The sequence below is a fragment of the Propithecus coquereli genome, unplaced genomic scaffold, assembly GCF_000956105.1.
Source record: "Propithecus coquereli isolate 6110/MARCELLA unplaced genomic scaffold, Pcoq_1.0 Scaffold9, whole genome shotgun sequence".
Classification (NCBI taxonomy): domain Eukaryota; kingdom Metazoa; phylum Chordata; class Mammalia; order Primates; family Indriidae; genus Propithecus; species Propithecus coquereli.
Window position 1 is genome coordinate 10,517,491 of NW_012155284.1, and position 20,221 is coordinate 10,537,711.

General features: G+C 39.6%; 1 protein-coding gene across 1 annotated transcript in view; it reads right to left on the bottom strand.

Annotated features, from left to right (window-relative positions):
* Positions 1-10,266: 10,266 nt before the first annotated feature.
* MCCC2 (methylcrotonoyl-CoA carboxylase 2 (beta)) overlaps positions 10,267-20,221 on the bottom strand; it is a 69,533-nt gene continuing 59,578 nt past the window's right edge. The window contains exons 13-17 of the mRNA XM_012664623.1: positions 18,812-18,878; positions 16,336-16,492; positions 15,429-15,543; positions 13,518-13,603; positions 10,267-10,733 (exon numbers count right to left, since the gene is read on the bottom strand). Coding sequence (XP_012520077.1) covers positions 10,616-10,733; positions 13,518-13,603; positions 15,429-15,543; positions 16,336-16,492; positions 18,812-18,878 — 543 coding nt within the window. The 3' untranslated portion in view covers positions 10,267-10,615. The remainder of the gene's footprint in view (positions 10,734-13,517; positions 13,604-15,428; positions 15,544-16,335; positions 16,493-18,811; positions 18,879-20,221) is intronic.

The following is a 20,221-nucleotide window of genomic DNA, read 5'->3' on the forward strand; positions in this document are numbered from 1 at the left end:
CACAAAGTATTTCCAGTAATCTTATAGAAATTTGGGGTGCGTGCCTGCCCTCTGAGAACTCACCATCATGCTCCGTGACATTAAAGAGCTCTCGAGATGCCTCCAAGAACATGGGAGGAGTAGGAACGGTAACCATGCTGAGTTGGTGCTTGTTTAAATGAGTAAGTTAATAAAAGTTATAATGGAAGGCACATATCTATGTTAGGCATTTTACATACAGTAACACATTAAATGCTCGTAAAAACCCAGAGACGGGCTACAGAGATGAGGAAATGAGGCTCAGGTGGGTCCTTACAGCTTCATATTCTTAGTTATGGTGAAGGCAAGGCACACACCCAAGGGCATCTGATTCTAAAGCTCGTGCTCTTGACCACTCATCTCCAATGCCGAGTTTCTAGAGAAATGGAAGAATTGAGCTCTACTAATTAAAGCACGTTCCACACCAAAGTTCTGAAGGGTTCCAGTGTTGTTTTGGTAGATGCTTTCTCCATCTTCAATTAATTAACCTTGCTGAATACCCTTTCTGACCCGAGAGATTATCTGAGTCATCTGGCTGATAAGGACCAGCACCCCCACCGACCGCAGCCTTCTGCTAAAGTGCGGTCCACAGACCAGCAGCATCAGCATCACTGAAAGCATCACTGAAATCTTAAGTTTCCTGAAGTCTATACTTTCCCCTCATTCTGCCATCCCCACTGACAAATGACAGTCCTTCAGATACTGGAAACATCTATCATCTATGGGGAGCATAGTCCTTTCTCTCTAGGCTAAAAACCCACTTCCTTCAACATCTTCTCCACCATGCTGCTCATGTCCTCCAGATCAGGGACACCCAGTCTAAGGTGTGCATTAGAATCACTTGAGAACATCCAGAGGTGGATCCCAGGAATCTGTATTTTTTACATATTCCCCAAGTACAGCCAAGGGCCAGTTCTCAGGCTTTGGAACCCCCGGCCACACGCCCTCTAGTTTGTTAATATTCTTCATAGAATACAGCTTATAGAGCTGAGGACAATGATCAGCCCAAAGAATAGGGACTACTATGGCCTATGATCAGGACGTATTTTTTTCATTAGTGCCGTCTAAAATGTGGATAGCTATCATGAGTCTCATCACACTGTTAACGCATCTCAAGCTTGGCTGATAAACAAAATTCCAGGGTCTTTTTCTTTTTTCATATGCACGATTCCAAAACCAGATTTTCCCAGTTCTATATGTAAGCTATTTTTCTAAATTTAGATGTAGGACTCTGTATTACTGTTAAATTTAATCTTGTTGTTTTGAGCCCTTGATTTAACCTGCCAAGAGCTTTGCTTTCTTCCATCCTTGTTGGGAGGCAGCGAGTGGACTAGGGAAAGTGGGGGGCTGGAGTCAGACACACTTGGGTAAAATGAGATTTGTTTGAGACAGATGGCTCAAGTGGCTACGCAGAAGACTTTGTAATTTAAGAGGTCGGCTCAATGCCAGACAAGAAATGTTCATGCAATACATTTGTTGAATGAATTAATGAAATGACTGATGGCAGCTAACCAGGGAGACTCTGATACTGATCCAAGGGAGAATAAAGGCCGAAATTGAGGCTTGTTCAGTGATAAAGAAGGAGGCTTTAGGGAGATTTTTGAGAGGTAGAATCAATAAGATTTATTGGGCAATCGGATGTCAGGGTGAGGAAGAGGGAAGAATCACAACGACATCGATGTCTCTGGACTGAGCAGGGAGGAGGGTGCGGCTGCCAAGAGCAGGACCAAACGCAGCCAGCTCAGCCCCCTCGCAGGACGCCCTGACGGCCCTGGGGAAATAGATGCCCTCTCCATCACCTGTGTGTTTATTTAACTGAAATGAGACTGACACCTTTATGGGCCTAATTTAATTGTGACATGGATATATTTGATCAAAAATAATCTCTAGATGAACCTTGAGGACATTATGCCAAGTGAAATAAGCCAGACACAAAAGGACAAGCACTGTGTGATTCCACTTAGATGAGGCACCTACAACAGGCAAGTCCACAGAGACAGAGAGTGGAACAGCGGTTACGGGGGCTGCAGGGCAGGGGAGAACGGGGAGTTAGTGATTCATGGGTACAGAGTTGCAGTTGGGACTACGAAAATGTTCTGGAGATGGGTGGTGGTGATGGTGGCACAACAATGTGAATGCCCTTAATGCCACCGAGCTGTGCACTTAAACATGGTTACGATGGTAACTTATATGTTTTGTATAATTTACCACAATAAAAAAAACTAAAAAAAAAAAAACAATAATCTCAAGTTATCAGCCATCCATGCTGGTGATGAATATTCCCTTTTTTAAAAGTCTCGTCACGGTCGGTTGGAAATGAGGAGCTGACAGGAGTCCTCGGAGACCTAAATCCTCTGTTTAACCCACTGAGAAGTTACCACAAAGGCACCAGAACATAACGAAATGGCTCAGAAAACGAACCTGTGGAAGCAAAACGTCAGCTGCTGTTACGGTCCACGGCGTGAAATACTTCTGCTTTTGCTTGTGTGTTTGTGTTTGCTCTGATCTTGTTTCTTTCCACCACGCTGGATAAATCTCATTAGAAACTTTTAGCTACTGTTACCTGCTCTCAGCAGATAGCCTGAAGTGAGGTATATAGAGAAGCCAAAATAGCAAACTTTTATCTGGGCTGTGAGCTGTATCTAGAAAATGTGTATACAATGTAAAACGTAAGATTTTAAATTCATGGAGTGTCTTGACATGAACAGTGGCCCATTTTGAAATCTACTGATTCAACCTTCTCCTCTGAAGTGACTCTCGGCTTTGACTACACATTGGAATTAGGTGAGAGAGCTTGAAAAATTACTGATACCTGAGTCCTAACCGGAAAAGGTCTGATTTAGTTCACCTGGCGTCTGGCCAAGGCAGCAGGATTCTTCCTACTAGAAGTTTCTCAAGTGATTCCAGTGTGCAGCCGGGGCTGTGCATCACTGATCTAAGTGACACTTACTGAGAAGACAAACTCACCCAGCCCTGAAAATGGGGGAGGGAGAGAAATGTATAATTACCTAACGAAAAATATACAAGAGTGATAATACCACCAAAGCAGACATTTATGTTAGAATCCTAATAGAGCCAGGAAGGAATTTAGAGCAGTGATTCTCAAAGTGCGGTCCCCAGATCAGCAGCATCAGTGTCAGCTGGAAACTGTTAGAAACACACATTCTGAAGCCCACTGTAGACCTATGAATCAGAAACTCCGACACACAGTCTAACGATCTGTTTTAAGAAGCTTTCCAGGTGATTATGATGCAAGCTGAGTTGTGGGGAGCTTTAAAAAATATTCCCCCACTCCCCAAAGATCCTGATTTGAGCATATTTTTAAACTTCCTCAGCTGATTTTAATGTGAAACCAGGAGTGGAAAACCACTAATCTTTTTTTTCTTTTGGAGGAGAAGGAAAGAACAGTTTATTAATTTAAAACCACTAATCTTGACCCACCCCTGTAATAAGAAATAAGGAGAGGCTTGCCTAAGATTAGACAGCTAGTTAGTGCCACCACCTAGGGACGCTAAATCCATTCTAGTATAAATAAATTATGATTGCCATGGAAGACTCCATTGTTTCTTTACTTATAGCGCTCAGCTCTAGGGACTTGGTCTTGATAGTTACCTTTTCTATATCCCTTATAGTAGAAAAGAGGTTAGAAGACAGTCCACATTAAAATTAAGTAAAAAAAATTAAAATGCAGTAGTTCCAAAATAAAACTAGGAGTCTCACAAATATTTGCAAGCATCCTTACTATAAATGCAAAGTGTTAACAATTGAAAAGGGACTGTGGGCAACCTGTTTACCACACATATAAAACCATCACTGTGGCCTTAAGGGTACCTAAGAATGGCCGGACACAGTGGCTCATGCCTGTAATCCCAGCAACTTGGGAGGCCAAGGTGGAAGGATTGTTTGAGGCCAAGAGTCTGAGACCAGCCTGGGCAACATAGCAAGACGTCAACTCTACAAAAAATAAGAAAAATTAGCCAGGCATGGTGGTATGTGGCTGTAGTCCCAGCTACTTTGGAGGCTGAGGCAAAAGGATCACTTGAGCCCAGGAGTTTGCAGTGACTTAGGATGATGCCACTGCACTCCAGCCTGGGCAACAGGGCAAGACCTTGTCTCTCAAAAAAAAAGACTAAGAAATCACTACCTTCTGTCTCTTAGTTGGTATGGCTGTCTTTAAGTTACCGCCATGGAAGACTTTCAGATATTTTTAGCCACATTTCCAATTAAAAATAACCTAAAATCTTGCTTAGTGACATATTTCAGTGATCAAAACATTTCAATAAATCAAGTTTCCCTTGTGATAATTTAAATACTCAACCTATCCTCACTGGTGATGGTGGTGGGGAGTCACACCCTCCTCCTTTGAATTTCCCATGTATTTGAGGACCAATACGCTCCATTTACTCTTCTGTCTACACAGTCGTTTTCAATGTTCCAGTGGTTTCATTTCTGAAGTCTTTTAAAAATGCAGGCAGTAAACCTTTCGCCAAATTTGAGAATATAGAGGGACTTACTGCAGGCTTTGCCTCGCAGGGCATGCCACAAACATTGGACCCTGACTCTGTCAAATTAAAGACGTAAGTAGGTAAGTAAGCAAGATTGTTGGAAGGATACAAGATGCCTCAGGCTCACAGATGCTCAGTACCCAGGGTAGTGCCGGGAGCCTGGAGCAGGAATGAATGAATAGCCTCTTCGGGCCTACTCAAACTCAGGGCCACTCAATTCCATCTTTGTCCCTCTTGCCCATGAGTCAGACTGCTTGAGGGAGTCCACCTGGCCGAGCTTCGATCATGTGCTCAGCTTTCTGCCAGGGGCCAGGGCTCTTTGTTTGACACGCTGGCCAACACCGCACAGAACAAGAGAGGGGTGAGTACGTTACCGAAAGATGGAGTGGTACTGAGCAGGTGAAAATACCCTCAAGTCACCGACTAGTTGCTGCACAAGGACTGGGCCCATGCCTCACTTCTCTGTGTGCCAGCCCAAAGCCTGACACATCGTAAGCCCTCAGTAAATGTATGTTCACTTGAGCAAAATAAGCTCTGACAAAGTGGATAATGGATCATCCTGGTAAACAGTTTCCACCGAGTCCCACCACGCCTTCCGAGACACGCTTCCCTGTGGAAGGAAAGCGTTCTCAGCACACTCTGTTTGGCCTTTCCTCCTATCCTCAGCCCCCAGCCCACTTGCCCCAGCACCCAGCAGAGAAAAAGGGCATCTGGGTAGGTGGAGAAAGGCTTGGGCATCGAGAAACAGGGAAGGAAACCACCGCTAGGCCAGAGGCTGATTTGGTCCCCTCCCGTCTTCCTCAAGTCCACACAGCTCTCCAGCAGCAGGACCGGGGCTGAACTGCTCCGCTCTCAGCCATGTGCTCTCTGCAACCACGACCTCCCACACGTTTATGCTGAGCCTCCACAACTAATTGTTGTTGCTAATGTGACATGGTCACTTAGACACAACTTCCAATGATGAAAGGAAATGCTAGTTTATGCTAAACAATTTAATTCTACTGGATTTCAGGATCTAAAAATGCCAGGCTCGTCATTATATCCAGCAATACTTGTGCCATAAAAGTACACTAATAGAGCAAAACTTAACATGTCTTAAAAGTCTGTGTACACTTTGACCCAATAATCCCATTTCTAGGAATTAATCCTAAGAAAATAATCATAGATATGTAAAGAAACTAGAAAGATGTTCATTGCAGCCTTATCTGTAATAGTGGGGAACCAGAAGTAACCTAAGGATACAATAGGAGAGTGGTTAAACCAAAGCATCCATACAATGTATTATCATGCAACATCAAAATTACTGCAGAATATTAAAATACATGTAAACAGGTCAATATATTTATAATACATTAAGTGAAAATGCAGATTGCAGATTAACATGTACTACAGCATTTTTGCCAAAAAATATTCCTACAGATAGAAAAAGGTACAATAGTACATAAGAAACTATTAATAGCAGCAGTTATCTCTGGGTAGTGAGATTATGAAGAATTTTTTTCACTTTAATTTGTTTTTCTAAATTTTCCATGAACATTGTTAGATTTTAAATTACACGTAAGTTTAAAACAAGTTATTTTTAATTGATATAGAAATGTGACTAATAGTGCTGTGGTTAAAAAAGGTTGAATACATTTCTTGTAGAAACGTCTTAATATTAGTCTGAGTACTCCAAAATGCTACTCATTTTTCTTGAGTTCACTTCTTACAATTAACACTTACTGAATTACACTTAAAAAAATTTTTTTTTCTCTAGCTTACTTCTAACAAGTAGTCTGGGCATATTTTCCCTTTTGTAACTTCTCTACAAAATCATCTTTTAAAACCTCATTCACACTCAAAGACACTTCTTTCCCTTTAACATATAGAGTAGCACAAACCTGTGATTTGGGTCACCTTTGGGAAAGAAAAAGGTGCCAGACATACTGAATCGCTAATTTCAGAAAACTAACAGTTGGGCACTATAGGAAATAAAATCATCCATGCCCTACGGTAAACACTCTACTTGGGCCAATTAAATCACTCCTAGAAGGCTAATGCATACATGTTATTGGTATGATTGGTATCATACCAAAATCTATCTTAAAAATCATTTGCATAATGACATTTTGGTCAATAACAAAAAAGAAAAAAGAGGTTATGAAGCAGGTTATCTGGAATAATGGCTTATAATTATCAAAAGCTGACATGCAGCCAAAGTACTCAGCCATGACCATGATGAGGTACAGAGAGTGACTGCACATCCCAATCTGCCTGGGTCAGTGCAATTCAGCCTGTTTCCCAGTGTAATTATTATTAAGACCCACTTTCACCCTCAGAAGTGTCCCAATGTGGATGACAAATTATATAATCACCTTGATTACAGGCATCCTTATATGGAATGTATATTTGCCTAGAAAGTCAAAAGAGGTATAAAAATTTAATTTAGCTCTAAGAACAACTTTATCCTTAGGATTCTAATTCCAGATACAAGAGAATTTGAGGTACATGAAATAAAAACAAACTATTTTTAAGTGTTTTGTGGAAAGGTTTTTGTCAAAACAAACCTATGTCTTCATTAAATATTAGTTGTACTTAATTTGTAACATTTTTAGAGAAATCTTATAAATGGCAGTAGGCTACGATTATCTAGTTCATCTTCTTGCCATTTTTCTAAATATGGAATTTAGAATCAATCATTAAAAGATCACTAAGAACTGGCTTTGACCAGACAGCTGGCAATCGTCTTTCCAGAATAGCAACATCAATGCATTTTAGAACATGGCTTCACAAAAAAAGTCTTATTAATGAAGTCATTCCAAAACCTGCTAAGACTTCCCCCTGCGAAGGTAACACATGGACTGTCCCCAGGCCTGCTGCAGGCAGGCACGCCCCAGCAGAGTGCCCTGCACTTGAGCACACACGTGTTTGGCTAATGATCAACCATCACTTGAACATTCAACTGTGCCTGCTGCCAGTATATAAGTGTTTCAGTATTTAGACAAATTCTAATTTGAAAACACATTTATGGAAAACTGAAAGAAGTAATCTTGTCTCTTTTTCGTTGTTTAATAAGTATCAAGAAGGGCAAATTTAGAGACTAGATGACTATTTCTTCAAATTCTAAATAGTTCATATTATCCTGGATTAAATTCAAATTTATAGTAATTAAAATGTTAAAAAAAACCTATTTGGCTAAAACAATTATAAATGTTTATTATTGGATAAAATATACAAAATAATCTAATCCATTTAAATGTAGTTTTAATGATGACCAGGATCTTCCTAATAGAGAAAGGTAAAAGTGCTAATAAGATATCCATGAACACTTGACCTGTTGATGTTTCCTACCAAAGGAATATTGCCTAGTCTTGATAAAGAAAATCATTGGGTTTTATTATATGGATGCAAATGTTAATTGAAAATTTAATATAATTTACTATTTTAAAACACTTAATGTGTTCCTTCTGAAAATGCAACCTACCTCTGAATTGTGATGTTTTATCTGCACACTCCCCCAAAAAACTTCCTGATACACAAATGTAGCTTAAAGTGAACGTCGCACACAGATGTTTGAAATATCGATTTTATTAGGAAAACATTTGATGGTTGTATTAGATCATATAATCAATCATCTAATTTTAAAACTATGTGGCCTGAGAAATCAATTACAATATGGATTTTTTTCACTCATTCAACAAATATTTGAACACCTACAAGTGCCAGCCGTTGCAGACAGAGGGTAAACAGGAGGGTCCTTGCCCTCGAGGAGCTTACACTCTAGCATACCAACATCAATGCATTTTAGAACATGGCCTCACAAAAAAAGTCTTATTAATGAAGTCATTCCAAAACCTGCTAAGACTTCCCCCTGTAAAGGTAACATACGGCCTGTCCCCAGCCCTGCCGCAGGCAGGCATGCCCCAGCAGAGTGCCCTGCACATAGGCACGCACATGGCTCTCTAGCAGGAGAGCAATATCAAAGAAATGTTTGTAGTAACATGATGTTTGTGACTGAGGAAGTACGTGGTGTTTTATAAGTGTATATAGTAGGGAAGCTAACCCCGTCCTGGGAGGTCACAGAGACATCCCTAAGGAAGTGGAGTTTAAACTGAGAGAAGCAAGTGCTTAAGCTGAAGGAGAAGTGTTGAAGAAGAAAGGAGAACAGTTCAGGCAGAGGGAACTTTGTAGACCCTAAGGTGGGAAGGTTCAAAGAACTAGAAGACGTCTAGCATGGCGGGAGCCATTCTCCTGTGAAAAGAGGCATCAAGGAGATGAGGTTAAAGAAGTGACGATCAACATCATGGCAGGCATTAGTGGGCAGCCACTTCTTCTATAGGAAACCACTGAAGGATTTTAAGTAAGGGAGTAACATGACCAAAAGTGCACTTCAGGATGGCCACTCTAACTCCAGATGGACTGGGCTAGGTAAGACTGAATGCAGGTAGGACTGTGGTAGTGAAAGACAAAAATAAGTGGGGAAATTCAGGAGATAGTTAAGAGGCAAAATCAACAGGACTTGACTGAGTTTGGGGGTCCTCTAAAGACAGTCAGTGTGGATGTCCAGTCGACCTGCTAGATATGCAGGCCTGGAGCCCAGTGAACTGTGTTAAGAACCGTTAATGCAGGAAATCTGCAATTAGATGGCAACTGAAGCCACAAGAGGGGCTGAAATGGTCCAGCAAGAATAAATCAAACCAGTATAAACACATATTAATACATTTAAAAATAAGGAGATATGCCAGGGATGGGGGGAAGGGAAAATGGGAGTTATTGTTTAATGGATATAGAGTTTCAGTTTGGGATAGAGAACAAGTTCTAGAGAGGGATGGTGGTAATGGTGGTGTTATAACAATGTGAGGGTACTTAATGCCACTGAACTGCACATTTAAAAATGATTAAAGACCAAGTACAATGGCTCATACCTGTAATCCCAGCACTATGGGATGTTGATGCAGGAGGATCACTTGAGGCCAGGAGTTTAGGACCAGCCTGGGCAACATAGCGAGACCCCATCTCTAAAAATTTTTTTAAAAATTAGCCAGGTGTGGTGGCACATGCCTGTAATCCCAGCTACTTGAGAGGCTGAGTGGCAGGATAACTTGAGCCCAGGAGTTCAAGGCTGCAGTGAGCTATGACACCACCACTGCACTCCAGCCTGGGCAATAGAGCAAGACTCTGTCTCAAAAAAAAAAAAAAAAAAAAAAGGTTACAATGATAAGTTTTATGTTATGTGTACCTTAACACAATTTTTTAAAAAAGAATAGAGAGATACTTCTGTATTATATCTTTTAGAATAAGAATGTATTCATGTATTACTAATGAAAATCAAGACAAATAATGAAAGTGGGGGAGAATCAGTAGAGGGAGAAAAGTCTACAAAGGTGACTGAAAAAAAAATGATCAAAGAGGTTGGTAGAAAACCTAACATGTTAAGTCAGGGAAGCTAAAGACACCATTTCAAGGAGGAAGTGTTCAACTGATTAGAATACTAGAGAGTTAAATTGGATAAGGTTGGAAAAGAACCCACTGGTTTCAGCAACATGAAGATCAATGGTGACCTTGGAGAGAGCTACTGGCAACAGCAGCCAGAAAGGGGCTGGGTGAGGAAAGAATGGTTTAGAAAATAGAGCCTAGCGTATAGGCAATAAGAAGTTTGACTACTATGGGGAGGAGATAGGATGGTGGCTAAAGGGAAAATAATAGACACTTTTTAAAAATAACTGCGTTAAAATATCATCAAGCGTAACTGGCAAAACAATCATTTCAGTGAAAATACAATTTTATATTAATAATCTCAGTAATACCTGGAATTTACAGATTATAGAACTTTTCACACTGCTTATAGGTTAGAAAAGATAACTATAAATTATTATCTTCATTTTGTGGGTAGTGAAACTGAACTACAGAGAAATTTCTCTAAAAAAATATAAAAGGAATTAATGTTCATTAACTAAATACCCTCACTGATTTTTTTAAGGTAGAAAAGTACAATGCACTGTGTTAAAGAAAATTTACTATAATAGCCACATGTTCAAAAAGTCTAAAATTTTAAGGCTACTACATGTGTTAATTTTTGGTACATGTCCAACGGAAAACATTTTATAATCCAGTTACATCCTCATGATGCCAAAGTTAGTCTTCGGTATTGGTGCGTTGAGGGCTGCGCTAATACTGAGACCCAGGACCAGTCTGGTGTCCACTGGATCAATAATCCCATCATCCCACACCCTGACAAAAGAATGAAAAACAGTTATGAATATACCACCAAACCACCATTTATACACTCCATATCCAGAAATGCCAAGGTTTTTCTTCAGGTAATATGTGGATCTACTAATCGGCATCTATGCAACAGAAACCATGTTCAAGAGAGGAGGGGAAGGGAGGAAAAAAATGACACGACTTTTGTCCCAGGCCACCACAGAATGTCATATCAGGTTTGAGGCTTAAGGAACTATTTCTATAAGAAATCTCAAAGAAATCCCTGGTATAAAAATATTTTTACTTATTTCAGGAAAAAATTTCCTGTTCCTTTTCGGCCCACACAAATATACAAGTCAAGTTGGTATATTTCTGTCATTAACATGGAGAGCTACATAAACCCAAGAAATAATCTCAAATTAGAGTCTTTACTATATAAAATTATATTCCCCAAAGCTCCCCAAATTCCTAAAAAACTATGCAAACTACTAAACAGGTTTCAGTATATTTTATTAATAAAATAGATACCTTGAAATGTAGGTCATTTTTTTTGTGCTACAATAGGAAAGACAAGCAATAACTTTAAACTGCTTGCAGAAGAAACTTTTAAGTAGAAATTTCAGTTTGCTTTTCACTGACAACCTCAAATGTACGAAGAAAAGTGAATGGGAAATATTATTTTTTAAAGGTTATTAGTATGTGGCAATTTGCTTTCTTTAAACAAACTGCCCCCAGTATCTGGACATAGCATCAATTATTAAAACATTCTTACATTGACAGACATGAATCAAATCTTTGCTCATAAAACATTCATAAAAGGGACCCTAAAGAATCAACAGCCAATAAAAAGAAAGCCACTTTTGTCAATCTGCAACCAGGAAAACTAATTACACTCCCTTCTGAAGCCTGCAGCACAGGAATCCGGCAGGCACAGTGAAGGAGTTGGTTAATAATGTTCGTTAAAAAGACTGCTCCAGGTAAAAGGTTCTAACCAAATGCCTGATAAAAGTTAGATTATAAAAACAATAGAGCAGAAGCAAATTCACATGCTACCTATGTAACATGTAAGAATTAAGAAAAACATTGGCAGTTCCAGTGACAGATGATGATAAGGCTCTCTGAAAAGACAGATCTAGCCACTTTCAAGCCTAAGCAGGCCAGGGAATTTTATTGTTAAGCTGAGATTTACTAAACCCAAGAAAAGCATCATACGATGGGCTTGGGAAACCTTTCATACGTGAAAGAAAGTTGCTGTCTCTGTGCCACCAACTGTTTCAACAAAAGGGTTAAAGATCTACAAATTCACAGAAAACTTTATTGTCTTTTAACATTTACTTCCAAAGATAAGTCTATCTAGGCCATTTGCTCTCCTGCCTTGAATGTAGACCATTAAAAAAATAATAATAATTTCAGTACGAAAATAATAAAGGATGCAATCTCTCGAGAGAGATCACTTGTCTCAGCCAGAGCTGAAAAACACATTAATGGCTCACACAAAATATGCTATTTTTCAAAGTTTAATATTTCAACTGTCCCTGTGCATTTCAGTCAAAAATCCTATGTGGAAAAAACTATAGATGAGCTTAAATATATACTTTATGTTTATCTTAAACCTCTGATATGGATTTTTATTGCTTCTTTGCATCTACTGGCTAGGACATAAGTCTATTTGTGTGATGGTAAGATGGGGAACACGTTTATCTCTCAAATCAAAGACTATAAAATATTTTGTTCTGAGTTAAATGAATTGACCCACCACAACAAAATATACCTATAATCTGTATGTATTTAGTGAGGAGAGAAATAGGCCTTTTAAAAATCCCAAGTGGTATTATTTAATCTCTCAAACTAATTATGCTCTTGAAAATCAGTGTGTTTAGTCTTTGTGCCTCCAGTGCTAAGAGCAGTGCCTGCCATGAAGGATGCGTTCAAATGATCGAAATGGATTCTAACTTTTGATTTTCTTTTCTCCCTCCTCTCCAGTTTGCCTTCACCAGTAAATGGCATAAATCACAGCATATTTTTTAAAGATACAAATAGTTACCCTCTTTTTGCTATCAGCCCAAGGGATGAAAGGAAGACAAGAAGCTTAGATTAGTCTTCAGAATGCAGAACATTAAAGTTGTTGAAAGCATGTTCCGGCAGGTCGCCAGCTGGGACAGGAGTGATAATTTATTACCTCATTAAGTGGTAGAAGAAACAAATAGAGCCAACGGCTGCAATGGTGTGTGAGGTAATTATTTGGCGCTGACACAGGGACCCTGGCTGTGACTAATCGCCGTCTGAATGTATGAGCATACTTGTTAACAAGTGCCAATAACAAACACACACACAAAAGCAAACTAATACGTATTCAACCAATCTCATGCTTAAGATGGGATAAAAACAAAATAATCAAAGAAGGAAGTATGACAAGAATCCACGTTTTTAAGCAAAAATTAAAACTAACTGCCGAAATAATACAGCCAAGATTATAACTCTTATTCTCAGCTCCTAGCATGACACACCTCTGGCTGCGGGGCCCCTCCAGGCCCCAGACATCTCAACTAGGGGTGGGACAAGGGAAGGGAGGTGGGTAGAATGAGACCATTGGTGGCAGGTCTACAGCACAGGGACATCTGGGAGGGGCTTCATTTTAGCAGTAGGTGTTCCCATCATAAAGAGATAACAGTACAAAATTAAGTGTGTCCAAACATCATTTTTTGGTTCCTACAAAGGCTGGCCCATCCCAACTGCTCAGGTCTCTGTAAAGCTGCTGTCCTGACTGCCAAGATGCACCCATCAGGGAGGTAGTTATTTTCTGGCTCCTACCTTGCACTGGAATAGTAAGGGTTTCCTTCCTCTTCGAACCTCTTGATGATGGGCTCTTTTAAAGCTGCTTCATCAGCACTGGAGAACTAAAAGAAAAGGGACCGTGAGTTAAGACAGCTTCAGTGGAACAACTGAACCCATTTGGATAATCTCAAGAAAAAAAGAGAGAATAGATTTCATGAATAATGTTACAACATTTGCACAGTGATGTACAGATTACAAGTGATCGTTAACATAAATGATCTCACCTAAGACATGCATATCAATTTAGTACACCATTACGTCCCCCTTAGCTGAGACAATATCCTGAGGCTATACAATGTAAGGTCAAAACCAAGGGTATTGCTTATCACAGCAGAGTATAATAGTAGATGTGAATTATACAATATAACAAAAGGGCTACATTACATTTAACAGCCTCAAGTTAAGAAAGAGTAGAAATATGAGATTTTCATTCAAAATAGCCAAAATTTTAAAGCTTAAAGGGATAAAATATCAACCACACCTTGAATAACCTCTTTAGTCAATATCCGAGCTAGCTTAGAGATACTTTTCCCTAATTAAAAACTTAAAGGCCTTCCGATCAGCATTATAAGGATCAAGTGATAATAATTTATTCAGAGGTAAAAATCCTCAGAATTTATTTTAAAACCCTGAAAAATATTTTCAACTTAAAAAAAATTCCACAGCAGAAACAAATGACTTATTTCAAATAAATACTACCTTCTTTTATGTAAATACTTTAACATCATTTTCAAGGTCAAGAATTTCAAGGAAGAATCACTAATACATTGTACTTTCCTTTCATGTATAAAAATGAATTCAAATATCTGTATATTAAAGTTATCAAAGAACAACTATTTAGTAAGAGATCACCACACTGGGCTTCACACTGTTTAAGACCTGTCTTCAAAATATCAAGTAGAATTTCACATCCCACCTCCCCTTCCTCCACTACCGACACCCCCACCTGGACACACACGGGCAAACAAAGCTATCCTTTGCTTTCAGGTACTGAAGTGCATCTGAAACCTTAATTTAAGTCTGCAGAGTTCTCACTGCTTGGAAAAGATAACCAGGGACATGAGGCATGGGTGGATGCATTCGAGGAGGCAGGAACCTCCCTCTGGCTTTGTATGACCCACCCCGCAAACAAGCGGGTGGACTAGATGAGCAGGCACGGAGAAGGCAGGGCCTCCTCTGTTTCGCACTTCCCACGCTGAGGCTACAGCACACCCGGCACCTTCAGGAACACGCACCGGTCATTCTAAGGCTTGGTGCTCACACAGAAGAGCTAAAAGTTATAACTAATAAAAATTAATGCAAAATTTCAAAAGAATCTCCAACAGAGACACAAACAAAAGAATCCATTTTAAAAGCAGCTACTTGCTGGGTTGCCTTTCATCAACTTTCCACTGCTCCTTCCAGTTTCCTTCATTTATACCTTCGCAGTATAAAACATTACTTAATTCTCATTAGATGACTGAGCCCTCCCACTCAAGGTATCCTTAACAACAATCTAAAAGTAAAATAGAAAAAAACAGAATTCTGCTGCCTTTGGTCATAAAATGAAAGAAGTACATCAGACTTATTTAAATCTCACTCACTGCAAATGACTAAGAAGCAAATATCTTTATGCCTCGGGCACTTTCTGACATTCTGAAAAACTTTTAAATGACCACAAAGAAAGTACTCTAAATAAAACGGCTTTTAAAAAATAAGAGACAGGAAATGTGTGAGTAAGCCCAAACTGCTGAAACAACTTCCAGGTCAGCATCTCCTAAACAAAGCCAGGCGCACCAGTTGGACCCTGCCCGTGAGCACAGAGGGATTCCGGGCACTCTGCGCCTTGGCCTCAGGGTGTTTATTGGTGAGAGCCAAACCCAAAGATAAAGAAGAAATGCCATTTACCTGTTTTCCTTCCCGGGCTTTTTGGTCCTTTACTACTGTGGCTAACACATTGGCTGCCTGCTCTCCGCCCATCACTGAGACACGAGCATTTGGCCAGAGGTAGAGAAACCTTGGGCTGGAGGAAAGAACGAACAAATTAATTCAATATGCAGCATCGATTTTCAGAGGCCCCTGTTTGCCCTTTAAATTAGTGGTTCTTGATTTAAGCTGCACATTACAATCATCTGGGGAGTTTTAAAAATATATAAACATCTGGAACCCACCCCAGACCAATCCCCAGAGTGAGGGCTAAGCACAGATGTAATTTTTAAGTTCTCCAGGTGACTCTGGGTATAAAAGGGTTCATAATATCCTTTTATTATCTGTGGTCACATCTTGTTTTCATTCCTGAGACTGGTTATAAGTGTCTTCTTTATTTTTTAGTTTGAGCAGGAGATTATCAAGTTTGTTAACTTCTCCAAACAAGCAAATGTTGGGCTTTACTGATTCTTCCATCTTACGTCTGCTCTTCATTACGTCCTTTCTATTTTTCTTGGGTTTCATATGCTGTTCTTCCAACCTCCTGAGCTCCATGCTCAGCTTGGTGATTTTCAGTCTTACCTCTTTTCCAATATATACATTTAAGGCTATAAACCTTTCTCAAAGCAAGACTTTAGCTGCATCATGGAGTCTTAATGTGTAATATTTTCATTACCAGCCATTTCAAATATTTCCTGAATCCCACTGTAGATTTCTTCCAAATAGCACCTTTAGCATAAATTTAATTTCACCCCTCCAGACGATACAAATTATGGTATAATTGATCAAGATTTGTGAATGCCCTTCTATACTGTAAATAAACTTGAAATAAACTATGTATAATTATACTTGAGGCATGTTTCTTTCAGAGAAAATCATGACAACCCACCCGAATGCTCTGCCACACATCCCATAGTTTCCAGCCCCATAGGATCCCCCAATGATGACAGTTATCTTAGGCACTTGGGCACAGGCCACAGCAGTCACCATCTTGGCACCATCCTTGGCAATTCCTTCAGCTTCATAGTCTCTACCAACCATAAATCCTAAGAGAAGGAACAGAAACACAGCCAAGATATTAGAAGAACATCTTGCCTTCAACTAATTTTACCATAAGCCTCTTACCGTAACAAAGTATTTGTATGTGAAATCTACCCCAAAGAAGTTTGCTTTAAAAGGTAAGATAAAATTTTCTCTGATCGTTTTTTAAACTTTCTTAAAACAGTTGATATGGATGCACACAGAAATCTTCAAACAACGTAAGAATGCAATCTACCTTTAAGAGACGATCTCAAGGCAGTAGCTTGATGCTGAAAGAACGTGACATGGCAAGCTAAGGACAAAGCACTGTGGTGAGCCAAACTGTGAGGGCTTCAGTATTCACTGACCTGGTTTAAAAATATAGACTGTACCTTCTGAAGTCATCCTTTAAAACTTTGATGAAATAAAGATGAATGTTTCATAGAGATGCTAAGAGTCTCTGCCAGTGACTCAAAAACAAGGTTTAAAATAAATTTTGTTTCATTGTAGTTATAGGATTCTTCTACTTCTTCAAGCCCCCAGCTCTGCTGAAACTTCTCTGCAGCTTCACTGTGCCTCCCAGGACTTGGGCTCCTCCCTCTTTACCTTACAAACACCAAATCAGGCTTCGTTTGTGTCCCTCCCCAGTCTGGTCTCCAGTGAAGGGATTTCTTTCATCCGTGTACTGTACTCACTTGCCTAACTGATTGTCACTATTCCAGCTTTGCAAATCTCCACTATCTGGTCATCCAATTCAATTCAGCCACTTCTTATAGAGTGCCTTGTACCTGCTGCACTACCACAGGAACGACAGCACAGACCTTCCCTTCAGGGGCACTGTCTGCTTCCCCAGCTCCCTTCTCAGCACGGCCCTCAGAAACCCTAGAAACTCCTCAATCGACCTCATCGTGACTCCCTGTAACGTTTCCACCATCACTGTCTCAAACACCAGCTCTCTTCAGCTCTTACCTCCTACCCCCTAAAACCCCTCTATTCTCTGTAGAGGGTCCTGCCTTTGAAAAGAAGAACGAGGCCATCCTACTTGGCTTTCTCAAATCCTTCTCCTTCCTACCTTAAAAAACTGCATAATCATGCTCCCTTTTTTCCTTTACTCTTATCTCTGTGGAAGAAATTGGAGTTATTCAGAGACTGTCCCTCAGCCTTCTTCCCTTCTCTCAGGGGTAATCTTATCTGTTCCTACAGCTTTACCGTCTCCATTTTCTAATGATGCCTACATTTTCATCTCTAGCTAAAATACCTCTTCCGTGCTCCAAATTTATTCAACTACCTACATTAACTCCAGATGGACATCTCACAGGTCCCTCTAATGCAATGTTGCATAACTAATTCAATGTCTGTTCCCTGTCCCCAACACAGCAAAAATAAAACAAAAATGTAAGTATCTTCCAAGCACAATGTTTAACTTACTGGTGGTTAACAATCCAGGAATCATTAGAAACAAGGTTCCTGGACTAGTTAGGCTTCAGAACCCCTTTTATCTGCCCTTTTACATGGTTTCTTAAAGCCCTGCTGACTATGAAGAGCCCAGCTCCTCCTTCTCATGGAGACATGACTGATCCTAACAACTACTGGGAGCCTCTCCTCCCTCTGAACCTGAGGTAACCACGTACATTATGTCTCAGAAGACTGGGCAGGGGGCAGGGCAGTACTGAGCAACATACAAAGGAGTGAATCAGAGAATCACAGAATTCTAGGAAAGAGATCTTAAAAATCATTTCATCCATCATGTTAAGATCAACTATGGAACACGAAGTCCAGAAACGTAACTCGCTTTGGTCATATCATTCTTTGGGGTCAAAACACAAAGCCCCAGCCTTTGGTTCAGGATGTAGATGTACATTTTAAAAAGATGTTGCTTCAGGTAGAATTAATTTCACAATAAAAGATAAAGAAAAGGAAAGACACAATAAAAGAAAAGAAAAGGATTTCAAGCACATGCTTGAAATCCTTCAGGGGGAACAGAATCCAAGGGAAAAGATACCTATCTTGGGCGGTGATCAGGTGGTGCTCCTGGAAGAGAGCAGTTTGCTGCTTTCTGGGTGTGTGGATGTACACGTGCAGGAATAAAGGGAGGCCATTTACGTGCTGGTGACGCACCCAACGCAGAAATTGCTTCATTTAGAAAATGTGGATAGTCTCCTCGGAACATTTAACAATCATGAAGAAAAGCGTTAACTCTTAAAGAGACTCTAGAAAGAGCATGTCCAATAGAACTTTCTACTATGAAGAGAGTGGTCTATGTCTGTGCTGTCCAATACGTGAGCCACACCCGACAGGGCAGCTGTAGAGTAAGTGCAACCAAACCCATCAAGCTATTTTCTTACCAGTGATGTTTTGAAGGAACAGCAGAGGAATATTTCTTTGGCAGCATAACTGTATGAAGTGAGCACCCTATAAGCAAATAACATAAAAATTTTTTTTAAGGGAATGAACAACTCTATAATCACCATGCATCCCACAAAACACCAAAGCTTGGGTCAAAGACAAGAAAGAATACCCTCTGTTTAGCTAGTATGACCGTATATTAATAAAAACAATGACTGTACAGTGCTACTCCATTATCAACAGGACATGTAACTATGGGTTTGCACCATACTCGTTTTGCACAATCACCTGTGTGAGCACTGGCACGTGGCTGTGGGTCAATGGCCGCGTCAGGGACAAAGTCAATCACTAACAACCCAACTAAGCGAAACTTAAGTACAGAAAAGAAAGAACTGATGTCAATGAGAATTGTTGAACTTTGCTATAATTCTCTATTTCTCCACTTTAGAAAAGATATAATATAAACTGTCTTGGGATATCAAGGATAACATTTACATCTTGATGACCATCAAGATTATAGTAAAATATTTCTTTCTTACTAACACTCCCTGCAAAAATTAGATTAGATGAGTGCTAGAGGCCTTCTAACCCGGAGTTGAGGAAATTATCTAATGATTCAAAAATATAACTATTCCTTCTCTATCTTCTAAAGATTAGGTAAGAAAACTCTTATAAACCATTCTCTTTATGATTTACTCTATTTGCAGATCTCTTTACCTCTGTTGGAAATGCTGTGGCAAGTACAAAATTGCAAAGTAATTGCTCAACCTCAATATGGCTATGTTTACAAGAATGAGAAAATCACATAGACCTTTGGGGCTTAGTTCAACAAATGAAACGTCAGACTGAGCCCAACATAACTCCTCCTGGGTTTATTTGTGCCAAGCTGACAAACAAAACCAGGTGGAATTTGTTTGGCTTCAGTCTGACACTTCCTCTATTAAAATAAGTATACTATATATTCATTAAAAGTCATTATTTCAGGAATACTTATTATTTTGGGAAACACTAAACACTATTAAATGAAAACAAGAAAAACCTATCTATATATGGCAATATCAAGTGTGTGTGGGGAGGGGGTGGGGTTTAAAGCAAAAAGTAAGGGAGCTGCCTGCCAGGTCACCTCTGCAGACCTTGTGGTGGAGACAAAAAAAAAAAGAAAAAAACTAAGGAACCATAATAAAATGTTACTATAGGTTATTTCTGGTATGATTTTTATTTTCTTCATTTTTACTTTCTTGTTTCATTTTATAATTGAATTGAGGGAACAATAATGAACAGCAGAATATAGAAACCGATTTTATTAATAAAACATTTCATCAACAACAAATTCTTCCTCAAAGTATGAAAGAGCTTAACTGCCTGTTAGCTGCATCAATAAGAGACTCTTTACCTTGTTAACTGAAGAG